This window comes from Geotrypetes seraphini, chromosome 6 (genome assembly GCF_902459505.1).
Source record: "Geotrypetes seraphini chromosome 6, aGeoSer1.1, whole genome shotgun sequence".
Lineage (NCBI taxonomy): Eukaryota > Metazoa > Chordata > Amphibia > Gymnophiona > Dermophiidae > Geotrypetes > Geotrypetes seraphini.
Genome location: NC_047089.1, coordinates 183,006,108 through 183,032,081, shown reverse-complemented (window position 1 = coordinate 183,032,081; position 25,974 = coordinate 183,006,108). Strand labels below are relative to the sequence as shown.

Sequence of the window (25,974 nt, the reverse complement as noted above, 5' to 3'; positions counted from 1 at the left end):
CAAGAGAGTCCCTGTTCCCCTACCTCCCCCCCCCATCACACCAGTCACCAATACCTTCCTCCCTCCCAATCCCAATGGACTTTGATTTTTAAGAAAACAGATTACTTACCAACTGGTAAGTACTGGTACTTACTTGTTTGCTGAAATTTTTTACTTATTTGCTTAACATAAAGTATTAATAAAAATATGTTTTTCTTGAATTTACAAGATCACTCAAATGTGGGCTGGATACGGTAATGGGAAAGAAAACTGTGAGAACGGTAGCAATATGATGTAGAATGGGGGAAAGATGTGGTAATAGAGTGGGGATGGAAAAGAATTGATTGGGGATGGATCCAAACTGACTGGGGACAGATGGGGCTCCTCTACTGTGGACAAAGGAAATGGCATGTCAGACCAGCAGAGGCTGAAGGACAGAGAAAAGAGGATGCTTAAGGGGGGTGAGGCGGAGGCACATAGCAGTGGCAGGTGATACCGTATCAGAGCCTTCACTAATAGATAAGGGGCTCATAACCAAAACAAAAATACGTCTAAAAACCCACCCAAGTTGGCACTTGGACTACCCAAGTGCCGATAATCGAAACAGGTTTTTAGACCTAGCCATAGACTTGTTAGGCCTCTGAAAGCCATTGTACACCCAGAGCTGAAAGGGGCGTTTTTGAAGGAGTGGTGAGGGCAGGATGTGGGCTGACCTAGACTTAGTCGTACTGCAGGGATAATCAAAAGTTTGACAAGATTGCCTAGACAGAACTTATATGTTGTGATTTAAGCGATCTAAAAACAGGTCTTAGTACTCAGATAACTATTGCAGACACACACACACTGGCATAAAAATCAGAATTAAAATGTACATACCTGCCTCCAGAACATCAGCATCTGGCATAGGAAAGCCTAGTAGAGGTGGCTTAAGTAGTCTGGGGGTGGGATAGTGAGCCATAGAGAGGAAGACCCGGGCCCATAAGCTACTCTAACCACTGCATTCATGGTGGAAAATGTGAGTCCACCAAAACCCTACTGTACTCCAGAACTAACCATGGCTGATCATACAAACTTGGTGGTGAAGAAATGCTTTTGTACACTGTGGAAACTAAGGACCATTAAAAAAATACTTTGACACCACATCCTTTAGACTACTGGTGCTGTCTCTGATCCTATCAATACTAGACTACTGCAATATTGTTTATCTAGGCATCCCAAAGAAAACAGTACAAAAATTAAGAATAGTGCAAACCACTGCAGTTTGCTTGATCTTCGGATTGAGGAAAAACGACCACATTAGTCCTTACTACAAAAGGTTGCACTGGTTACCAATGGAAGAGTGCTTACTGTTCAAGTTTGCCTGTATTTGTTTGGGGACTAGCGCCTTCTTACCTACTACCATATTTCATACTACACAATCCCACACGACCAACCAGAAACCGAAACATATTTACATATCCAAAGATCACAGGCTGCAAATACAAATCCTTTTTGGACAGATCCTTCATGTTCCAAGCAAACAAACAGCAGTCCTGGCTGGGCAATTACATCAATGGAGCCAGACTGACCTACGGCGCATTCCGGAAATCAATCAAAACCGTACTGTTTGATAAATTCATCTCCTAAACAGAAGCCTCTCCACTTACAATGTTATTTTTCCCTCTGTTAATCTCGGTGTAATATGCTGTCCTTTTATCTACTTCTTATGTAATAAGTTGTATCCCCTCTTCTTGCATTCTGTACTTCGCTGATTGTCCAGCCTTCTTCAATGTGAACCGCCTAGAAGTCATTCGACTGTGGCAGTATAGAAGAATAAAGTTAATATTATTATTATTATAAGGGCTATTGAGGTTGTAGATAGGTGGATATAGTAGGTTATGGGGGTGTTTTGGGGGGCTCACCATAACCTGCAAGGGAGTTGTGGTGAGATGCTTAGGTGGCATCCTTTTTGTGAAGTTCACAGGAGTGCCCTGTAAGGTGCCCCTCTGTTGCCATGTCTGGGTGGTCAGCCCATCACTTTGCTCCCATATCCAAAAGGTCTTCTTGTAGGCGTTTGGGACTTGGACAATTTTTTTGGACAAGAATGTAGTATAAAGATAGACGTACTAGAGGTCTGGATAATCAAACGGCTGGACGTAGAAGTAGACAATTTTTGATAAAAAAAAAATTATTTTGGACGTATTTTTCGAGAATGGACTTTAGATGCTGCCAATTACGGGCGACTAGCACCGTAGGCCCAAAACAGACTTAGACATTTCTTTTGATTATGCCCCTCCACGTGTGTAAGGAGAGGGTGCAAGACTGAAGGTTGCCTAATGTGCTTAGTGTTCCTGCACTGGCCCTGGCATTGCTGCCTTTGAAGAAAAGGAAGATTTCAGTTCAGTACCGTTAATCTGTGTCTCTTTCACCTTATAATATGTAATTAAAGCAAGCCAACGCATATAACAGGAAACAGTTAAGGCATGAAGGGGACCCAAGATGGCTTCTCTGTCCACTTTGTGCATCCCCAGGCTTCACATTAGTTGAGGTTACATCAGGTGAGGTTTCATCGGCATTGCATCAGCCCCCAGCTGCAGAAATAAAAAGAGAGAGACTTCGTGTACTGAGTGCTAGGACTGGCTGAGCATGACCGGGCTCTGCTGCCAGCCACATCCAAAGCAGCCAGGCTAAGGGAGGAATAGTATTGTCATCCCGCAGTTTACAGTAAGGTAATTCAAGAACCACAGTGTATCATTATACATGAAAGGAAGTGTGTTTGTACTCACAAAGGTTTGTGCTTTCTTTATTTTCTCCTTTGCGTTTTCCTGAAGCACACATAAAATGGAGAGCTGAGCTTCAGTAGCCGGGGAAAAAAAAAGACATTAATGAGACCTAAAATGGGAACGCGCCAGACAGGGAAACAGATGCAGAGAAAGAAACGGGGAGGGGTGGTGACAAAGTGGAGGCAGTGAGAGGAAAATCTGCAAATATCAGAACAGGAACAATAAGGGTTCCTTTTCCTAAGCTGTGCTAGCAGTTTTAGTGCGCGCTCCATTGCCCCGCACGCTAGACGCTAATGCCACCATTGAGTTGGCGTTAGATTAGGCACGTAGCATGGGGTTAGCGCGCACTAAAAACGCTAGTGCACCTTAGTAAAAGGAGCCCTAAGTGTTTTATGATGAGATGGGAAGGGTTCTTGGGAGTTCCTGGTTCAATTTTTTTTTTTTTTGTCCATAAAATGTCACCGCCATGAAATGGATTGCTCCAGGGGATCACGTTCATGGATTTCCTCTGAGGATCAAAGGTTTTGACCGTATTTACTGGACAAGAGTGATTAGTCCCTGTCTTCTAGGGAGAAAGACATGAGACAGATAAAGCCTAAATCCCTGACAGCTGTGAACCTGGAGGTGAGCTGAGATCCATGGCATTTCATCAGAACCAAAACTGGGCAGATAGAGCCGAGCTTTAGGGTTCTTATCTGCTGTTTTATTCTAGGTTTCCATTTACATAAGAATTGCCGCTGCTGGGTCAGACCAGTGGTCCATCGTGCCCAGCGGCAGCCCTCTGGTCAAAGACCAGCGCTCTAACTGAGACTAGCCCTATCTGCGTATGTTCTGGTTCAGCAGGAACTTGTCTAACTTTGCCTTGAATCCCTGGAGGGTGTTTTCCCCTACGACAGACTCCGGAAGAGCTTTCCAGTTTTCTACCACTCTCTGGGTGAAGAAGAACTTCCTTATGTTTGTACAAAATCTATCCCCTTTCAACTTTAGAGAGTGCCCTCTCATTCTCCCTACCTTGGAGAGGGTGAAAACCTGTCTTATCTACTAAGTCTATTCCCTTCAGTACCTTGAATGTTTTGATCATGTCCCTTCTCAATCTCCTCTGTTTGAGGGAGAAAAGGCCCAGTTTCTCTAATCTTTTGCTGTATGGCAACTCCTCCAGCCCCTTAACCATCTTAGTCGGTAAGAATTAGGTACCAAAAATCACCAATTGGCAGTAGAATAAATAGCAACCTTACATAGTAACATAGTAAATGACTGCAGATAAGGACTGGGAAGTTTAGCCAGTCTGCTCCCAAAAAAGCGGCAAAGCCATCCCTGCCACTCTGTGCAGGTTACTGTCCTTCACAATTAAACATTAGTATCACAAACAAGGCAGTCAGCAATGCCAGTCATAATACCAACCATAGACGAGGGGGCTCTGAAAAGTTCGTAGCCCAACCAACTTCATAAATTCTGAATGTTATTTTGTCGATGTAACTGAAAAGAGTGTTATTTTATTTTGCAAAGTGCCAATTTGCAGAATCAGAATGCTATGTTTTGACATTGTTTCAGATCATTGATTGAACCATGTCAATGAAAAGTGCAGAATTTTCAGGTGTGGAACTCCGAGTCGTCATGAATTTGCTATTCCTGTAGAAGAAAACTCCAAAGGAAATCCATGAATATACAGTATGATGCAAACATTGAGTGACAAAAGCCCATCATACTTCACAGTGAAGAACTGGTGTGTAAACTTTCAGCATGGAGATTTTGAGACCAAAGTTGCAGCAAGGCCACAAACAGTGTCAACTCCTGAAATTGTTGACCATATTCATGACCTGGTTTTGGCAGATTGATAAATATCAGCTAAAACAATTGCTGAGACACTACAGATATCCAGGGAATCCACAAGCAGAAGTTGTCAGCCAAGTGGTGTGGAAAAAATTACATTGATAAGGCTCAGTTTCTGTAACATTGTAAGTCTCTGGTTAATCCCTTTCTCCAGATTAAGCTTAACATATATCTTTAATGTGAATGACAGGATATATGTTACTTGACTCTGAGACCTTCAGGAAAGGACAACATAGTAGGGAATTCATATCTTGAACAGTTACCAATTTAATGGAGTTTATCGTAAAGATATAAACCATATGTAGAAGTTATTAGTAGACTGACCTATGCACTCATGCTAATATATCTTTTACGCATTTACAGTATGTGAACCCTACTGAGATTGAAAGGACAGAGAACATTATCAAATTGTATCGCCAGTTTTGACGACCCTGATGAAGGCATTCCACCAAATCGCAGTTTGCGTTTGGTCTCCCAATAAAGTATTGAATGCCAACTCACTCTTGGAGGGCCATTATGCTTTTTTTGCTTGGCTTGGTTTTCTGTGCTAGTTCAAGCTCTCTCTTTTGTTACTATTAAAACTACATGCTGGCTACACCTTAAAGCCCCATACTTTTTCTTTGGGATCTTCCAGTACAACCAGTGAATTCATTTATGTGGAAGTCATATTTGACTTATGTTGACTCTATGTTATTTTTCAAAGAATAAGCGTGGAATTGTTGGGGGGGGGGACCCTGGCAGCAGGAGGGATTGGGAAGTATTAGGGAGTGGGGGAAGTATTGGGGAGTGGGAGAAGTCAAGAGTCCAGCAGGATTTTTTTTTTCTCTAATATTTTCCTTTCAGTCAGTGTGTGAACCAGTCCCCATTCATGCATCCACAGGAAGGGATGTTCAGAACGTGAACACGCAGGCCTTGAGCATGCTCAGATGCTCAAGGCCCAGCAGACGAGTAGGCCGATCTTCAAGAGTGCCCAGATGAGGAAAGGATTTAAATTTGAAGGTTGCACACAGCATAGCGGGTTCTCTGAGGAAGCCATTGGGCGAAACGCGTCAGAACCTTGCCGGACCATCGCTGTATGGACACTTAAGTTAAGTTTTTTGATTTCACTATTTTTGGAGTTTTGAGTTGTTTGGACATTTATTTCACCTTTTGAAAACTTTAAGTTTATATTGTTCTTTACGAAATTTTTAATCACCTTTCTACCACAAAAGTTGGTGCAATGATAGATTCTGTGAAAGACTCTATAGGGGCTTGTCCCCCATTTTGAGCTTTTCCATTCCATCTCTGGATTCTGAGCGCCATCCTGGTTTAAAAGGTATTAAAAGTTCTTAGTTTGTTCCTTTTCGTTTTTTGTTGATATATAACTTTTGGAACATATCTCTGTACACTATTTACCCAGTTGTTTGTATTGGATTGTCCACAGGAAGGGAGACATCTGTAGCAAATAGCTACATATTTTTGTTGCACTGTGTACTTTGCATGCTGTTTGCTTTTTGCAATGGGGATCTAAAATTTTGCATTAGGCTTGCATTAAGAAGCAGTGCATTCAGTGTCAGCACATGGCTTTAAAGTAATTACACTGTATCGTCCCAAGTCATTTGATTTTTGTGTTAACAGGGAGCTGCTAAAGGTAAAACCTAATGGAATGGCGGTTCTTTTCCTTTCCTTCTTCCTTCTTCCCTCACCCCTCACCCCACCCCTGCCTCAGCTAAGGTCCACTGATGTCCTCTGGTGGTATAACAGGATATTGCATCCTGAATTGGCTACTATTTGACCATCAAGCCCAGTATCCTGCTTCCAACAGTGGCCAATCCAGGTCACAAGTATCTGGCAAGATCCCAAAAGAGTGAAAACAGATTTTATGCTTTTTATCTTTGAAATAAGCACTGGATTTTTTCACGTCCATCTTATTAACGGCTTATGGACTTTTTACTTAGGAAAGTATCCAAACCTTTTTTAAAACCCTGCTAAGCTAACTATTCACCACATTCTCTGGCAACAAATTTCAGAATTTAGTTACATACTAAGGGCCTGTTTTACAAAGCTGTGCTAGCGGCTGCCGCATGGCAACGGCCCTAAAGCCCTTTAAATCTATGGGCTTCGGGGCCGTTACCACTCAGCAGCCGCTAGTGTGGCTTTGTAAAACAGGCCCTAAGTGAAGAAACATTTTCTCTATTTTTTAAAAAATTTACTACTTAGTTAGCTTTATTGCATGTGCTCTAACCCTAGTATTTTTGAAGAGAGTAAACATATGAATTATGTCTACCCATTCCACTCCACATAGTTTCCCTTTGAAAATGTGGCTAGCTGTGGATAAGTAGATGAAACATACATGAACATGTTTAACCCCTTGCATGTAATCTGCCAGGGTAGCATTCTCTGATATGTTTCCAAATGGGTTTATTTCTTTAAAAAATTTCTTACTTGCTACATCCTGTAGTTCTGAGCGAGTTACAAAGGAACACTCATAATTTGAAACATATACAAGTACTCGTCGACTTTCGACCTATTCAAGTTACGACTGTTCAACTTTACAACGCGTTTACTACAGTTTTCCCTGCCAGCTGTTAGCAGCCCCAGTCTCCCGCACTCCCAAGTCTTACTACGCTGTAGTAATACTATAAAGAGGAGAAGGCGCCACAACGAATGTTCACCACAAAGGGATTGTGCTGTGCTTGACTTAGAAAATAAGAAAATGTTGATAAAATATTACTTTAAGATGATTACAATATCATTACCCAGTCTAATACAGCATTCTTACCTTAATCTAACATAGGCCGACTTGCGTCCCGATCAACTTACGACCTGTCAGTCGGAACCAATTATGGTTGTAAGTCGACGAGTACCTGTACTTCACAAAAATAGTAACCTAATAGACAAACAAAACACTATCTACTAACAGATAGACTTAAAATCTGTTTCATATATTAAAAGTACAAGGTGGGCCATGGAAAAGTAGCCTACTCCAGCAATAGTATGACAAGTTGATTTTCGGGAGCTAATTGCAATCCACTGCTGAGAGCAGAGAGCAAGGGGCTACAGCCTCCTCCCAAGAACGTAGCACCGATATTAAAGGAGGGTCTAGATAGGTTCCTAAAAGAAAAGGGGATTGAGGGGTACAGATAGAAGTAGAGGTAGGATATAGGAATAGTCAGTGACCACTTCACAGGTCATGGACCTGATGGGCTGCCGCGGGAGCGGACCGCTGGGCACGATGGACCTCTGGTCTGACCCAGTGGAGGCAACTTCTTATGTTCTTATGTTCCATGGCTCACCCTGTATAATCATCAGCATTGGGTCAACCTCATCCTTCAACAAAATTATATACAGGATGAGAAAGAACATATATTAATTTAAAAAAATACCCTTCTCAAATGTCATTTAAATTTTCTTAGTCCAAGTTATCCAGAGGTGTAAATCCACTATGAATAGCTCATAAACTTAATTCCTTTTTAGTTACTATCTAAGGGGCTGAGCCTCAGATCCCCGTGTGTTGTATATGTTTGACAAGCACACTAGAAAGGGAATTAACCTCACTGGCTTATGCTCCCCTCCTGCCCTGTTGTTAATCAAAAACACTTTTAGTTCTTAAACTTATGATTTTTAAACAAGGACTTAACTTTTAGATCCCGGGCAGGGTGTTGTTGAAAATAGGCAGTGAAATCGTTGTAATTCAACATGTCCTGCTGTCTCTGCGCTAGTCCCTTCGCCAACGTTAAGCTAGCTGTCCGTTTCGCCCTCAGGCTGCGTCAGGGTTGTGGACCAGTGTAATGTTGCGGCTCTATGATTCACAAGTTCACCACGGCAGAGCCAGCAGGAAATATTGAATAACAGCGATTTCACTGCCTATTTTCAACAACACCCTGCCCAGGATCTAAAAGTTAAGTCCCTGTTTAAAAACCATAAGTTTAAGAACTAAAAGTGTTTTTGATTAACAACAGGGCAGGAGGGGAGCATAAGCCAGTGAGGTTAATTCCCTTTCTAGTGTACTTGTGAAACATATACAACACATGGGGATCTGAGGCTCAGCCCCTTAAATAGTAACTAAAAAGGAATTAAGTTTATGAGCTATTCATAGTGGATTTACACCTCTGGTCAACCTCGTCCTTCTCATTTGCATGAATAATATCACTCAAACAATACTGTTTTAATCAATTTCCTGAAGCTTCATTTTATTTATTTATTTAGCCCGTCCTCCCAAAGGAGCCCAGAATGGGTTACAAAGGTACATTCATAGTATAGATAGGACAAAATTAAGTGAAAAACATATTTGGCAGACGTAGCTTAGAAGAATTTGCAGCATTCATAGAAGATATTACATGGCATAGCATATTTTGCACAGCGTTCACTGTACTAACAGAACAGAACATAAAGGAAACTTTAGTGTTGTAAGAGAGTACATGATTGGTGATCGGCTGTTATGTTCCCCTGAGTAGCGGCAGTCATTAAGGAGCTGGATTAGTGAAGAGGAAGGTTTTCACGGCTTTCCTGAAATTCCATAGACTGTCTAGCGATCTAATGGACATGGGGATGATGTGCCAAAATCTGGGTATGAACTGTGAATAAGAGCGTTTGTGGGCTGTTTCAGTTATGAGTGAACGTTCAGGTGGTATGAACCTCACACCCATGCCAGTGTATGTCTGAGATAATAATAATAATAACTTTATTTTTCTATATCGCCAACACCCAAAGAGTTCTATGATCTCAGTCTCTTAGATTCACATGAGGAAAAGCGTGAGCTCAACATTCTGTAGCCACAGTGTTAAGGGCCAGCTGAGGTATGTGGGAATCAGTTTGCTAATCCTGCATCTCTACAAGCATGGGGGAAGTTGGGTCCCTGCTCTTCCTCAGTCTTTCCTGCATTAAAGGATTGCTGCTAGCACAGCACACCATTACCATGTACAAACTGCTGAAATTCCTTCTCAATGTCATAAAATTGCAATGCAAAAAAAAAAAAAAAAAATGCAGTGAACCATTGCCCCAACCCTAATGCGGCTTGATAAAAAGGGGTCTAAGTTTGTAATCCCTGTAAATGTTTGATTTACTATTCTGGGGTTAAATATCTTTTCTATGTTCCAGATCAACTAAGCTCTTTTTTATTTAAAGAAAGTGTCTATTTCATCAGCTAATCCTGTACCCAGTGGCGTAGCAAGGGTGAGAGGTGCCTGGGGTAGTGGTGCCCTTCCCTGCCCCCCCCCCACTCCATCCCTGGCCCCCTACATAGGTGCCCCTTCCCTTCACCCATACCTCTAATTCTCCCGACACAAGCAACATTACCAAATTGCTGCCAGGTATATTAAATCGGTTGTGAGCCCATCGGGACAGACAGGAAAAAATGCTTTGAGCACCTGAATAAATTAATGTAAACCGTACTGAGCTACCTTGGGAAAACAGTATAGAAAACTGAATAAATAAATAAATGACTATGTGGATTAGCTGTAAAGTATCCCTCCAGCCACATCACACTCTTGTGCTTAGTTTGCTATAGGGAGCTAGACATGTAGTACCATTGTACCTGTGCCCCAATGCTTCTTCCATCCCTCCCCCACTTGAGCTGGGTGGCCATTCCAGGCCTTGTATTCTATCCCTATAAATCTTGCAAGTCTCATCAAATTTCTAGGTCCCCCTCTGATAACCTGTTTGGATTATTACAAAATAGTCACCATTAGTGAGAACTGTTTAAATCATGTGACCACCCCCACATCTCTGATAGTGAGTGGCCCACTGGCAAACATTTCAGCACATGACTGATTGATGTTTCATCAGCGTTAAGGTTAGAACCAGGGTCATGTCACACAGGCTTCTTAGAAACCTGCTGCAGTTCATTGCCTGTCTGTCTGTTGGCTTGTAGTCTCTACTGTTTGGCCCTCACAAAAGCCCCTTCTGTTTCTGTCCATTTCCTTCTACCTGCTCTTAGCAGTGCCCTCTGTTCTGAATAATTTCTACTCTCGGTGTTAATCCACTGCATGCTTGGATTTGGAGATCTGGTTTTCCTATAAATCAAATCGAAATCGGTATTGTGATTTTTGGACTTAAATTACTCTCCTTTCCCAATCCAAGCACCTGGCAGATTACAGTTCAGTTACAATGGCTATTTCCCTGTTCCCATTTAAGACTCTTGTTTATGAACTGATTTTCCCCATATAGACACAAAGGGTAAAGAGGGATGGGGCTTGATATACCACTTTCTCTGGACAAGTCACTTAATCCTCCACTGCCCTAGGTACATCAGATAAACTGTGAACCCCCCAGGACAGATAGGGAAAATGCTTGAAGTAACTGTATGTAAACCACTTTGAGTGTGGTTGTAAAACTAAAAAAGGCAGTATACAAGTCCTAACTCCCCCCCCCCCCATCCCTTTTACACAATTAAAGCAGTTTACATGGGACAATGACGTGTTAAGAGAGTCATTCAGATTCACAAGGAGCTGCAGTGGGAATTGAACTCACAACCTTAGGGTGCTGAGGCAGCTGTTCTAACCACTAGGTCAAAAACCATTTACACTGGGTTTTACTAAACAGTGGTAGAGGTTTCTACTGCGGGCCAGTGAGGTCAGTGCTCCAACACTCATATAATTCCTTTCTCCCTGGTCCCTTCCTTTCCCTCCCCCTCCCATGCCCTGGCATCTCCTCCTCCCCCTCCATGGCCCTGCATCTCCTTTCCCTCCCTCCTTTTCCTTCCCCATGATTTGGCATCTCTCTTTGGTCACCTCTGTTGGACAACACTTTGGAAAAACTCACCCCTGCACCAATGATTTTATGGTGAGAATACTAAAAGGAAATTCTAGGACAATCCAAGAAAGTACGACATTTGAAATTAAAATGATGAAATATTTTGATACCTACCAGACAGGACTTAACAAAGATACCATATTTTCCATACCTGTGCCTCGGGATGTATCCTTCATTCAAAGAGGTCTCATTATGTATTGGTTTTCTTTATTCTTTACCACCTACCATTTAGTAGGAAGCAGAGAGGCATTACATTGTGATTCATCCTGGTTTCTCCTATGCAGAGAAAGCCGATAGTACAGGGCAGCTTGCAGCTCCCTCTCATCACACACTGGGCTTAAGTGCTGTTTCTGCTACAAACCCTAATATCCCTTAAACAGCAGTGACCAACCACCTCCACCCCAAACCCTCCTCCTCCAGCCTGGGCAGAAGGTTGTTGGCAAGCACCAAAATCTGAATCCGATTCTAACACAACAACTGCACTCGCCTCAAAGCTCCATTTATTCAATCATTGTTCAACGATTACAATTTTAAGTCAAGATCCCTTCCCCATGCTTCCCTGCACACACAATTTTCTAAAGGCCCAGGCCCTGCATTAGTGCCTGGCTGCAGATTTAAAGATTAGAGTGCTGTTCTTCATCCATCTGGATTCCGGTCTCATTAGGGCTTGAGCTGTTCTGGACTGAACTGATTTGTAATAAGAAAGGAGCGTTCTTTAGAGCATGTAAGATCAGTTATGAGCTGGAGGAGAGTCCTGGGAGCTTGCATTTAAATTTTATAAAAACAAAAGATCTCAGCAAGCTGAGCCAGGCTAGTACTACACATATGGTGGAGTGAACCATTTCAGCACAGCTCAGACTGTGGCAGCCTCTATTCTTCTGTATGCGTAAGGCAGGGGAGAGGAGGGCCTTGTAGCACAGCTCTTAGGTGCTCTGCGAATGATGATGTCTGCCAGATGGATGGATGTGTCAGGGCTGCACTGGGCACAGCAAGACTGTTTGCTCCTTGGATGTATTCTGGCTGTCAATTAGCACAAGAGGGTGAGTCTGGTAGTGCTCGATGATGCTGGAGATGCTGTCAAAGAGCTGTACAGACAGATGTAAGGGAGACAAGATATAGCAAGAGGGGAGAGAAAAAGACATAGAGGGCTTAACTAATGAATATTTTTTGAGGTGGGGACCCAAGATGGTTTCAAAACTGAACAGTTACAGCTGGAAAACTTTAACTTTACATGATGCTTCTGCTGGGCTATTCTTTGAACTGGAGATTTAATTTAATTTTTTTTTTTTTAGGCAGAACTGTTGCAATACCCAAAAACATTCCTTGACTGCATATATCTTAAAACACCCACTCCCATTCCAACTCAAGAGCCAGTATGACAGAGGTGAGAAACAGCGTATCGGAAAACCAAACCTTTGTGCATCCCAGAGATAGGCTCAAGGCCCAGGATGTCCAACATTCTCTACTGACTTTTGGTGTCTCTGCTCAAACTTCTAATCCAAACCAGTCCCCTCACCTGGAGAAAAGCCCCTATCAGAGGATCCAGCTGAACTAGGAATTGTTCTTATCTTTAGTTAACAATTGGGCAAAAGTAAACCTAAAAGATATTTTAGACAAGGCTGTTGTGAATTTAAAATGTTCATCTATTTTACATCCATCCCCCACATACCCAGCATTATCATTATAGCAATGTCCTTGGTCAGGGTTATACACCAAAGTTCCTTCTGGAACCCTGCAATCACTGCCTCTGCTTCTGGCCACTAGGTGTTGCACTTAAGCAATGATCAGGATTTCCTCCTCCTGCCCCAAGGGGCTGTGAACAATAGAGCTGCCCGATTCTTGATTCAAATCGATTCATCATCAGTGGCACAAGCCTCCTCGCCACCGATCTATTCTGTGCAGGTCCGCTCAGACCCATCTCTCTGCTGGAGCCCTTCCTTCTAGTGCAACTTGAAACTTCCTGTTTCGTGAAGCATGGGGTTGCATCATTGGGAGGGACTTTGGCAGGGGGAACAACTGAGCGGGCCTGTGTGTGGCAGGGAGAAAGCCTGAGCGGGGTTGTGTGCGGCATGCGCAATACCAGCATGGAGCACAAAAGCTGAAGCTTTCCCTCCCTCCTATCCCCCTGTGAGGCACCTGCCAACCGCCCCCTATCCTACTCCGTGAGATCTCTGACATAGGCCTCTCATAGCTGCAGCAGCAGCAGTGGTGGACAGGAAGAGGCAGCAGCTCGGAACAGGCTACTCTTGGCCGGCTCCACCAGGGCCTTTCCTCTGCCATGTCACTGATGATGTCACTAGTGACGTGGCAAATGGAAGCCCTGGCGGGGCAGGCCAGAAGCAGCCTGTTCTGAGCGCTGCTACTTTGGGAGGCCTATGTCAGATCTCATGGGGGTGGGTGGTCAGGAGGTGTCTCACAGGGGGATAGGAAGGAGGGAAAGCTGCTGTACAGGGGGATAGGAGGGATAGAAAGCTGATGCACATGGGAGGAGAGAGCGAGAAATCCTGTATATGGTGGAGGAGAGGGAGACACATGGAGAAGAGAGAGGGAAATATGTTGGACATAGGGTGGAGGGCAGGGAGAGATGGTGCATAGGGAGAGAAAGAAATGTTGCACATGATAATGGAGGGGAGGAAGAGAGAGATACTGCATGGAGGGGAATAGAGAGGTTTGACCCAGGGCACAAGGCAGGGAGAGAAAGAGATGGTAGACAAGTGGGAAAGAAACAAATATTGGATATAGCTGTGGAAGGAAAAGTACAGAGATGGAAGATGGATGGTGAGCATGGAGAAAGAAGAAAACATCAAATGGGCAGGAGACCCTGGTGAGCAAGTTAACAGAAGACAAACAGAAACCAGAGCCTGGGACCACCATAATGTGAATAATAAAATGACCAGACAACAAAAAGGTAGAAAAAATAATTTTATTTTCTATTTTGTGATGACAATATGTCAGATCTGAAATGTGTATCCTGCCAGAGCTGATGTTAGGCAGCGAGTGTGAGCTAGGACCTAACAGAGGGAGGAAAAGTCTTTTTTGTTTATTTTGTTTACACCACAGTGCCGGCGTGGGGTTGGATGGCAAAGGAGGGGGGGTGAAGAAGCTACAAAATAAACCCGCCAGGCCATTTGAAAAAAATGCCCGATTGGGCAGGAAAAGTGAATCGAATCAAAAAAATCAATTCAGTGGGCCAAATCAAATTGAATCAAAAAAATTGTTTTTCTCTGAATCAGGCAGCTCTAGTGAACAGCACTTCTGCAGTCTACCCTACTGACCCAGGAGTAGAAGATCCTTCTTGAGGATTAACAGGGGATATTTCAGATGACAGTATTCAGTGCATGCCACCAGGCCAGCCTGGCAAATAAGAACTTAATGTGCAGGATGAAAGCACAAGATCAGGTGGTATAGAGCTTTAAATGTAATACTGTAATCAATTCTGTTAAAATATACAGTAGATGAATTTCTGGAATTCTCTAAGGATCAAATTGCCTCAAGGGCTACACTCCTAGTTACATTCATCACAGAGACTCAGTGGGAGGCGCCCAGGGCGGTAATTCCCCTTTCACCCTCTTCTCCCCCCCTGCCGCGTGCGCTCCACTTCCCTTCCCTTATATGGCTTCCCCAGCTTGAGCAGCATTTCTAACTTGCTGTCCACACTGGCGTTGGCTCTCCTTCTGAGGTACATATCCAGATCTGAGGGCCAGCAAATGGGTCAAACACAATTTCTACTGGCCTTTCATATAGTGACTCACCTCTTCATAGGCTTTACCCTCTTTCCCCAGAGTGTAAGACTGACTGCTTGCCAAGTGACGGATGGGAATATTGTAGATCTGTCCTTTGTACAGGACCACTAATGTGTAAGGCTGCTTGCTGGAGCTATGACCAGAGCTGTGTCGTACCATATATGAGCCATCCTACCGGGAATAAAATCACAGTAAGAGGTAGAGACTGTTTAAAGCTCACTTCTGCAATATACTATGCGGTCAGTAACAGACACCCTTCACAGGCGGCATTGAACAGATGGCATCTGTCTAAGGAGGCTGGAATGAAGTAATAAAAGACCTCATAAAATCTGTATTTGTGCCCCTTTGGAAAATCAGCACCTTTTCATTCACATTGACTCATACAGGATACCACACCATGGCTGACTGAACTGGGTCTGTTTTCCCAGCCATAAGAACATAAGAAAAACCTTACTGGGTCAGACCAATGGTCCATCAAGCCAAGTATCCCGTTCTCACGGTGGCCAATCCAGGTCCCTAGTACCTGGCCAAAACCCAAGGAGTAGCAACATTCCATGGTACCGATCCAGGGCAAGCAGTGGCTTCCCCCATGTCTTTCTCAATAGCAGACTATGGACTTTTCCTCCAGAAAATTGTACAAACCTTTCTTAAAACCAGCTTCGCTATCCACTTTTACCACAATCTCTGGCAATGCATTCCAGAGCTTAACTATTCTCGGAGTGAAAAAATGTTTCCTCCTATTGGTTTTAAAAGTATTTCCCTGTAACTTCATCGAGTGTCCCCTAATCTTTGTAATTTTTGAAGGAGTACAAAATCGATCCACTTGTACCCATTCTACACCATGCAGGATTTTGTAGACTTCGATAATATCTCCCCTCTGCTATCTCTTTTCCAAGCTGAAGAGCCCTAGTCTTTATAGTCTTTCCTCATATTAGAGGAGTTCCATCCCCTTTATCATCTTGATCGCTCTTCTTTGAACCTTTTCTAGTGCCGCTATATCTTTCTTGAAATAAGGAGACCAGAATTGAACACAATACTCCAGGTGATGTTGCCCCATGGAGCAATACAGGGGCATTATAACATTCTTAGTCAAATGTAAATGTAATATTAATAGTCAAATGTAAATGAAAGTATTTGAGAGGGGAAGAAAACAAAACAGTAATTTCAAAATCTGTGATCCAAGAAATCAGATGTGCTGTATGCATATAATTAAAAAGTAATTTAAAAAAAATCAGATCATGTTAATTCTATGTGAACACTTAAAAAAAATTATTACAAACTAGAATAATCTGTTCTATGCATGTGTGAACGCACACAGAGTTCCTTTCAGTACTCTAAAGGAGAAACAAAAAGTGAAGCTCTGAGCTGCTGGTTGGTAGTGTGGTTTTCTGGTTGCTTGGCTGCTTGTTCAAAAGCCGACTGGATGACCAGAGGGAACGCATAGGAGCCCCTTATAATGAACTTGGGGAAGCTTCCCCAGCCCTAACTTCCATATTTCCCCCTCCCACAGCTTTCTTGGGACCTGCAGCAGAGCTCATGAACAGAAGAGGTATGAAACTGCTGGCTTCTTTGGTTTCATCTCTCTGATAGATTTGCTATTTCAGAGGAGTGAGACCAACAGTCAGCAGTGAGGCCAGTGACATGCACGGAAGGAATGACCCCGTATGTCTTTTCTGTTTTGAGCACTACTGCAGGTCCTAGGAAGGAAATGGAAGACATACTGGGGTGGGGGGTGGGTGGGAGAAAGGGGAATACAGAAGATGTTGGATGAAAGAGAAAGAGAAAAGTTAGTGAAAGACTGAGAATAAGAGAAGGGGACTGTGAAAGAGATGGAAAGCTGTATATATACACAGTTAAGAAGGAGACTAAAGATTGGACAGTAAGAAAAATGATCAATGTCTGAACTGATGTGGTGGAAGTGAAAACAGCAGGGAATAATGACAAATGGACAGGGGACATTGGAAAGAGTTAATAGAAGACAAAGGAAAGGAAAGTAGGAATCAGAGACTGAGACCTCAGTAAAATCAGATAAATAAAAGGGCCAGACAATGAAAGTGGACAAATTATTTTTAAATTTAGGATAAAGTAGTGTGGTAGCCATGTTAGTTCACTTAAAAGATTAATAAATGAAAATAAGAGGATCCCTTTTTAATGAATACATTTTTGACTAGGTTTCATAGGCCAAAACCTCCTTCCTAGGATCAGGACAAAATCAGGCCACATGGTCTGGTCTGGATTTACCATTGTTTCTTTGGGCTTTTAGATCAGCTGGAACAAGGGCTGGGATCTGGTGCAAAAGACTTCAGTCTCAACTGCTTACAAAGTGCTTGAAGATTTTCTTCTGTTATAACTATCCTCTTCCTGGGCACAGATATTTCACTGATGGCCCTTGGTGGTTCCCTCTGGAGCTTAGAACACTTGTACCCCCAAGTAGGTAAATATCCTCTTCCCACTGTACTGCCTTTACAGGACACTTCAGCCCAAGAAGAAAGCTATATATAGTTTTGTGCAATTACCGGTATGTTTTTTTGCTCATTTTGTAACTGATCAGTTTGGGTTTCCACCTCATTCAGAAGCAGCCTCTGCTGAAAGCTCATGGCATCAGATCCCATTTGTTACTACCTGTTCCCCTTCAATTTATTTTCCCTTCTCTACATACCTAGCTCATTCACTACAAGGATATCCATGGGTCAAAAGTATTGGTGTGGGTTCCCTGTTTAGTTTGGGGGGTGGGAAGTGGGAGGCCAGAAGTAGGGAAGTTATATTAGCTGTGTGGGGAAAGGAGCTAGTTCATCACCAATACTGCAGCATTTGAGAAGGAGACACCACCCCTTCCCTCCCACCCTAAACTATGCCTAAGGTTAGGATCCAAGTGCACTAGAGCTCCTTACAGAACTTGCAACCATGGACCTTAAAAAATACAGCTACTAGATGTCACTACTGTACAATTGACACCTTCCTTCCTCCATCAGCAGAGTTTCAAGTTTATTAAATTTTTGTTATGTACGCAATATCAAAAGCTTCAAAGCGTATAACATTTTAAAAATGGGGGGGGGCAGAACAAAATTCTTTAACATAATTACAGTCAAATTCTATCCATTTTAATACATAACCGGTACGGAAGGTGAAAGGGATGAACTACAATTTTTAAAGAGAGAAAGAAAACATTTAGCGGGGAACACATTTGGTAGGTAAAACAAAAAGGAGAAAAAAGAAAGGAAAGAAAAGAAAAAAAGAAGAAAAAAGATGAATCTATAATCTATACAGAAATCTAATTTAGATCTAAGAAGTTTGGTGATTTGTGAAATTGTGTTGTCTATTTTTCAAGAGCGTCCTTGAACAAAAAACCTTTTTGTTCCAAAGCTGGGGTGCTATAACTGAGAAAATGGTAGATCTTCTGGTTCCTATTATCTTTAATGAAGGAATAGTCAATAGCTGTTGTTGTGTTGATCTCAATGCCCTGGATGGAGAATACTGTGTTAAGAAAAAAAAAAAAAAAAAAAGAAACAATGTAGAAAAGTTGGAGCATGAGTTTGTTGAATTTTAAAAGTTAACAGTAAAATTTTAAAGGTTATTCTATGTGTGATTGGTAGCTGCTTGTAGAAGTGGTGTAACGTGATCCTATTTTTTTGAGTTAGTGATAATTTTTATTGCTGTGTTTTATATTATCTGTAATCTTCTTATTTCTTTTTGTGTTATGCCCTGATATAAAGAGTTACAATAATCCAGTCTTGAAATGATTAATGAACGTATTAGAATGTTAAGGGCTTATCATTCATTCCTATCAGGGCTAGACTTTTACAGAGGCATTTAACCTATACTTTTGTTATCACATTTCAAGGTGGTACAGCAAGTTCACGGTCCCTGACAAGAGGTGCTGGAGTGGAAGCTGTGTTAGCCAATGGAAGTTGAAGCTCCAGACCTATAGGCACCAATCAACGCTATAGCTTTGTTCATGAAAGGGCATGTGCATTACACCACACCAGAGTCGTCCTCTGCTAGCACAATGCTTAAAATGCAATCTAGTGAGATCTTTTTTTCAATTGAATTATGACCAAAGCTCATTTAAATAGTTTTTTAACAAGTCTCAATTTACACATCTACCAGTCATGAGCTATCCAGTGAACCATGATTTTTAGAAACTGGAGGGTAAGAGGGGAGTTCATCTGTAAAGTCCGAAAAAATGACTGAAAATAGCAAGAATGAACTTTTCAATAAAATCATTCCAGCTTTTCCCAGAGAATGTAGGGATCCCTCTTCGGAGACCTATAAATTAATGCTGATTGACTCCTTCCCCTCTGGTGTGCCCTGCATTAACTCCCCACTAAGAATTCTCTCATTTTTGACTCTGGAAAGCCTAAACTGACCCATGCTTATCTTTTGTGGGAAACCTATTTCATCTCTAGTTCAAGCTAAAGATGTGTTGAATAAAACAGTGCAGGCCATCTTTATTCTGATGTTTAGTTGTGAGTGTTGGCATTGCATAAGCCTGATATGTACAGAGCTTACAGCAGATAAAATGCCGCTAGCTGGCCCTGGAGGGGATACAGTCTAGATCTTGTACACTTACCGTACTGGCTCTGAGCAGGGCGCTCTCAGCCGCACCACGGGTGCAGTGACCTCCATACCAGGCTTTATTCACCACACTGGCATCCTGCAGAAAATGTAAAGCAAACCTGAGCACAGGCTGTTGACATCTCCTGGCTCCAATACACCCTATTAGCATCACATCATCCTACCACATTCCACCTGCCCAGGTGTCAGCTGGACACCACATCACAGCAGTGTCTGAGTGTCATGTCACACTACAAGTAACTAATTCATTCTGCAGAGATGGCAGAAGTGAATATCTAACATGGACTAGCCTGGCAGCAAGTCAGCCACCTATTATATATCACTTTGAAGGGATGCAATGAGGAACTGAGCGCAGTAGAAAGGAGAGTCAGCTAGGGAGCACATCCTGATCCAGGAGTCCTCAGGATGTTATGTTTATTAAAAGTTTTAACCGCACTTCGATTTATCAACAGCACGGTGTACAAAATATATAAAGACAAGAAACGAAAAGAATGCCAATTAAAATAGGAAAAAAAAGAAAAAAATTAATTAAATCCAAATAATCTACAACTCTAAAACTAAAAACAAACAATTTTTGCTTAAATCTTGTTTAAATAGTTGCCAAAAACAGGATCCTAAGTCACCAATCCTCTCTTAAAAATGCTAAACCCAAAAGATGCATCTTAACCATTGATCTGAATTTTACATAAGATAACTCAGAACAAATTATGACTGGGAGGGAATTCCACAGGTGAGGAACTGCTGCAAAAAAAAGGCAGACTTCTGCGTAGAAGCTAGACGTCCCAAATAAACAGCAGGTAAAGCAAGTTGATGAGCAGTCAATGAACGTAGACTACAAGAAGGCTTATAGGGAACTAATAGTTTTTCTAAATAGTTTGGTTGACCTGATGGTAATGCTTTATATGCAAGCGTCAAAGCCTTATGCATAAGGCGAAATTTAACGGGTAGCCAGTGATATTCCTTTAAAAAAGGAGAAATGTGATCATATCTTCGAGCATTAACAAGGATGCATATAGTGACAGCAGGACTTAGGCAGTCTGTATCCAGTAACTAGTTACCTCTTCAAAAGTCACTCGTTTAGTACTGACAATGAGGATGCAAAAATATTCTCATCTTTCCAGTCTCTCCCTACATGAATACTGCTTTTCTTACTTCCACCTGCCTCTTCACTACCCTGTTTTTCTCCACAGTTTTTATCTACTTCTCCCCAACTCTCCACATCATCCACTCATTCTGCTTACCACACCCCCCCTCCCACTGCCCTACTCCCCTGCTAAAACTTTCCCATCAGTAGCAGCTGCTCTCACCTCTGCTATGTTTTCAGGAGTCACAACTTGAGGCTTTGTACCTGTAAGGATTAAGAAACAAGTGATCAGAGCCATTTCTAAATATAAGACGCAGGGAGTTGGGGGTGAGTGCAGCGCAGAACGACGCTACAAGGGTGTGATGAAGGGATCAAAACTCTATTTTTTTAAAATAAATCTTTATTAATTTTTTTTAAAACTCACAATAAGTATAACACAAAATACAATCATTTTATACTTTAACATTACTTATTATATCATCAAATTATAGTTTTCATCAAATATCCCCCTACCTTATATCCAACAATTAATCATAAACAAAAGAAATCATAAAATATTTCCACCCCACCCTGGACGTGTATGAACAAAAGGGAATTAATATTTATTCTATGCAATAATTTCAATCTTTACAGTATCTTGTTAATGGCTCCCAAATAATCTGAAATTTCTTAAAATTTCCTTGCTGCACGCAATTATCCTTTCCATTTTGAAAATGTGACCACCAAAAGCTGTAATTTTTCCAATTATTTGTAATCTGTTGTATGGCAACCCCTGTCATAATGAGTAGAAGCTTATTATTATTAGAGGATATTTGGCTTTTAGTCCTCATTGACATGCCAAACAGTACAGTGTCATAGGATAATGCCACCAGATTATCTAATAAATTATTCATTTGACCCCATATTGATTTCCAAAAAGCAAGTATTAATGAACAATAGCATAACAAATGATCTAATGTCCCAGCTTCAAGACGACAGTGCCAGTATCTATTAGATTTAGAGCTATCTAACTTCTGTAAACGAACCAGATCAGAACTCTTAAAAGCTCGCCATTGATGTATTAAGTTAGTCCATAACTGCATACCGCAAAGCGACGGTCCTACTCCCACTTCATACCGAGTCACTGGAATCGACTGCCCCAGCAGATCAGATCCCTTGAAGGACTCCTCAGCTTTAGAAAAGCAATAAAAACATACCTCTTCACCTAAACCCCTACCCTTGACCAATAGACTCAGAGAGATGTATATTGGTACCAGAACCAGTATGTGTCACATAAGGATAACTTGTATCATACCCTGTAACTTTCTGTGTGTCAAATTGGGTATAGCGTGCATCGTAAGGACAACCATAGAAAATTGTAATCAGTAAACTGTAGCCCCTAGCATGTATCACATTAGGATAAAAACTTGTATCGTAAACTTGTACAGAAATTATATATGTTAAACCTGTAACTCGTTCTGAGCTCTTTGGGGACAACGGGCTAGAGAGCAAATTAAATAAATAAATAAAAATGTCACACAATTTCTACACACAAATTGCAAAGTAGTTAATGGCTTCAGAGCTGGTCTAAGAATTAGATAATCTAGGTGGTTGCCTAGAGAGCACAATTTGGGGGTGGGGGTGGGATGGAAGCAGCATCGGCAACAGTGCACATACTGAATTGTTGGTATTATCTGTTCTCCATGGACAAGCAGTATAGCGAAATTACTTACCTGTAACGGGAGTTCTCCGTGGACAGCAGACTTATCCTGCTGTCCACGGAGAACTCCCGTTACAGGTAAGTAACTTCGCTTTACTGTTAAAAGGTAGCAGGAAGCATGGAGAGTAGAGATAAGTGCAGAATCTGGGAGCCTGGAGAAGGGAAAAAGGAGAGGGAAACTTGATGTTGTTTCAAAGCAGAGAAGTAGGGGGAGGGTGGATGCTGCAATTAGACACATGGAGAAAGATGGGAGGGGGGCGGGGAGGAGGATAGGACTATGTTGTGATGGACCTACTGCCACTGAAAGAGGCAGTGGTGTGCCAGAGCCACTGATGGAGGAAAAAAGAGGGGAATACTGAGCAGAGTATTGGGGGAGAGAGAAAGAGAGGGGGAATGTTGAAGGCACTTGGGGAGGGGTGAAGACGAGAGGGATGGATATTGCTTGTGTTGTGCAGAATATGGGATAGGAAAGACAGGAGTGAAGAATGCTGTACTGTGTTGTGTTGTGTTGTGTTGTGTCTGTGTTGTGGGGGAATGGAAAAGGGGCACAAGGCTGGATGTTCCCTTAGGGCATTTAACATCCTTGCATTGGCACTGTGCATCATCACTGCCTTCCCTTAGGGCTTCATTGCAGGCCTTGTTCCCTCCTTAGAATCAAGGATAAAACGCAAAGAGCAGCAGATCGAAGGGTCTGCATTAAAAAGTGCTGCTGGTGCTGGGTCAGAGGCCATTCAAGGATTAGCAGGACACTGGATGTGAGGCACAATTTTAGATCTGGTCTCTAATGGATTATCAGGCTCCACTAGTGCAAAACTGCCAATTGCACGTACAGACTTGGAGTTCCTGTACATGTGAAGCTAGCCTGGTGGACCTTTTCAGAAGGAAAGGGAGGGGTGAGGGAGTACGGTCAGGGGAACTTAAAGAAACTTCTCATGGCGAGAGTGCCTGCATTGTAAGCAATCCTTTAGAACTTGTCAGGGCTACAAACTTATCTACCGTGCCAGCAGAGGTAGGAGTTGACGTTTTCAACTTAGCTTTCTGCTTCCCTGTCTGAGCCCAAAATGCAATTTAAAAGTAAAAAAATGTCTGTCATTTCTCGTTGCTCCTCAGTGCTTCAAGGGGCTCTCAAAAGGCCTAGTGTACCCGTTGGGCAAGCCCCTTCAGCTATGTGCTGTAGCAGCCTATTGTGAAACAGAAAGCCCCGATGATGTCAGCATGTGTCCTCCACAGTGCCTGCTGGAATCAGCACTGGCTCCCTCCACCAGAAGCTCAATTCAGCATCAGCTGGATGGTAGACAGGATCCCCGCCAAAAACACTTAACTAAAAACCTCCTCCCAACTGGCATATTTTAGAGGAAAAATCATGGGAAATCCTTTATTCGAATACCCCATTGCCAGCTCAGAGCTGGCGCTGGGTTCTTAGTTTTAAGGGCTTCTTTGTTTTCTGTGCTGTTCTCTGAGCATTAGGAGGGAATAGGAAATTACCTCATTAACCTCCATCTGAATACAATTTGTGCTAATCTTTGATGCACACGTCTTTTCCTGTGCTATAGAGCTTTTGAGCATTATGCATACAATAATGCTGACACTAGTACAGTGTTAACTGCCTCTAACACTGATGTTAGGTTTTGAGCCTCTCTCTACCAATAAGGTAAAATTGGGTGACAAGATATGTACGAGTTAGGATAAAAAGCGAATGTGGCATTGTGAGGCTCAAAAGGTAAAGGAGAACAATACATAGAGGCTGATTAAAAAAAAATAAATTTCTTTTATTCTTAATAAATGTTTATGTTCTGTGTTCAGTTCACAGATAAAGGTCCGGGATTAGGACTGCAAAAGACAAACACTAATAGGAATAGATATGGGTAGACTAACTGAATTTTAGCAAACTGTGGGCTAGATGCACTAAACATGGTCGCTAAGACCATGCAAGTCGCTGTTGGCCAATTTTTGGCTGATTGTGGAACAGCGATCGATGCACAGAGGTTCGCTGTAATCCCGACCATCCAGTCACTCTAAAAGTGACTTTGACACATGCGTAGAGCCAGTTTGGGGAAGCCCCAAAGCAGCCTCCTGTCACTCAGCTGTTGGGGCTTTTTTCTCTTTTAATGGCACAGATGTTGTCCATATGTTACACACACAGAGACCCGGATACTGTATAGGACACCTGGTCTCAGAAGCCGCCTAAGCGGTGGAGTGGGGGTGACCTTTCGGGGGGGGGGTAGGAAGTGTCAGCAGGAAGGGCTGGGCATCCCTCCTGCTGCGATCGTTTGGGGGAGGTGGGGGGTTCCAGCAGGAGAGATTGGGCTTTGGGGTGGGTTCACGGGTGCCAGGAGGGACTGGGTATCCCTCCTGCTGCAATCATTTGGGGGGGTGGGGTCATGGCAGGTGTCGGCAGAAGGGATTGAGCATCCCTCCTGCCACGATCATTTGGACGGGGGTTCATGGCGGGTGTCAGCAGGAGGGACTGGGTATCCCTCCTGCTGCAATCATTCGGGGGGGGGGGGGTTGTGGCAGGTATCGGCAGGAGGGTCTAGGAATCCCTCCTGCCACAATTGTTCGGGGGGAGGTTCATGGCGGGTGTCAGCAGGAGGGACTGGGTATCCCTCCTGCTGCGATCATGAATGTAACTCACCTTGGGCTACTACTGAAAAGGTGAAAGCTAAATCCCCAATTTCTTTTTCATTTTTATATAAAGAAAGGACATTTAGGATTATGATAAGCCCATGGAAGAGTTGAGCAGGGATCGATGCTGAGCAGTGAGATGGCACCTCCAATCATACCAATAAGAGCTTTAACTAGCAAACAATTAGACACCTGAAATTCAAACCATGGGAGATCACCAGCGATACCAGAAATTCAATGCCAGCACAGTATCTGACCATCAGCATTGAATTTCTGGTCTATTTTTGGCCAGCCAAGACATAGCCAGCCATGCCAATATTCACCAGCTAATACCACCCTTCCAAGTGGTTGTCTTTGGCCGTCAAACTTAACTGGCAAGCTACTGAATATTGGCAGTGGCCAGCTATGTTGCAAGACATTACCAGTCACCGGCCAGTCTGAAAACTGGGATATTCAGCTTGAGATAGCCCACAGTTCCATAAGAACATAAGCATTGCCCCTGCCATATCAGACCAGGGGTCCATCGTGCCCAGCAGTCCGCTCCCACGGCAGACCCCCAGGCCCATGACCTGTAAGTGCTCCTAACCTAAAACAATCATACCCTATTCATTTAATATCCTGTAAAGTAACCCTTTATCTGTACCCTGCAATCCCCTTCTCTTCCTGGAAGTCATCCAGTCCCTTTTTGAACCCCAGTATTGTACTCTGTCCTATCACCTCCCCTGGAAGCGTGTTCCAGGTGTCCACCACCATCTGAGTGAAGAAGAACTTCCTTGCATTCGTTTTGAATCTGTCTCCTCTCAGTTTTTCTGACTGACCTCTTGTTTTTGTTGTCCCCCCTAGTTTGAAGAATCTGTCCCTCTCCACCTTCTCTATGCCTTTCATAATTTTATAAGTCTCTATCATGTCCCCTCTAAGTCTCCGCTTTTCCAGGGTAAAGAGCCC

The 25,974-nt window shown here is 42.8% G+C and overlaps 1 protein-coding gene across 2 annotated transcripts in view; it reads right to left on the bottom strand.

Annotated features, from left to right (window-relative positions):
* Positions 1–11,822: 11,822 nt before the first annotated feature.
* Positions 11,823–25,974, bottom strand: part of SH2D6 (SH2 domain containing 6) — a 50,541-nt gene continuing 36,389 nt past the window's right edge. For both annotated transcript variants that reach the window (XM_033950439.1, XM_033950441.1), the window contains 4 exons: positions 20,929–20,969; positions 19,617–19,700; positions 15,056–15,217; positions 11,823–12,388 (listed from right to left, as the gene is read on the bottom strand). In XM_033950439.1, the coding sequence (XP_033806330.1) occupies positions 12,272–12,388; positions 15,056–15,217; positions 19,617–19,700; positions 20,929–20,969 (404 nt within the window). In that variant the 3' untranslated portion in view covers positions 11,823–12,271. The remainder of the gene's footprint in view (positions 12,389–15,055; positions 15,218–19,616; positions 19,701–20,928; positions 20,970–25,974) is intronic.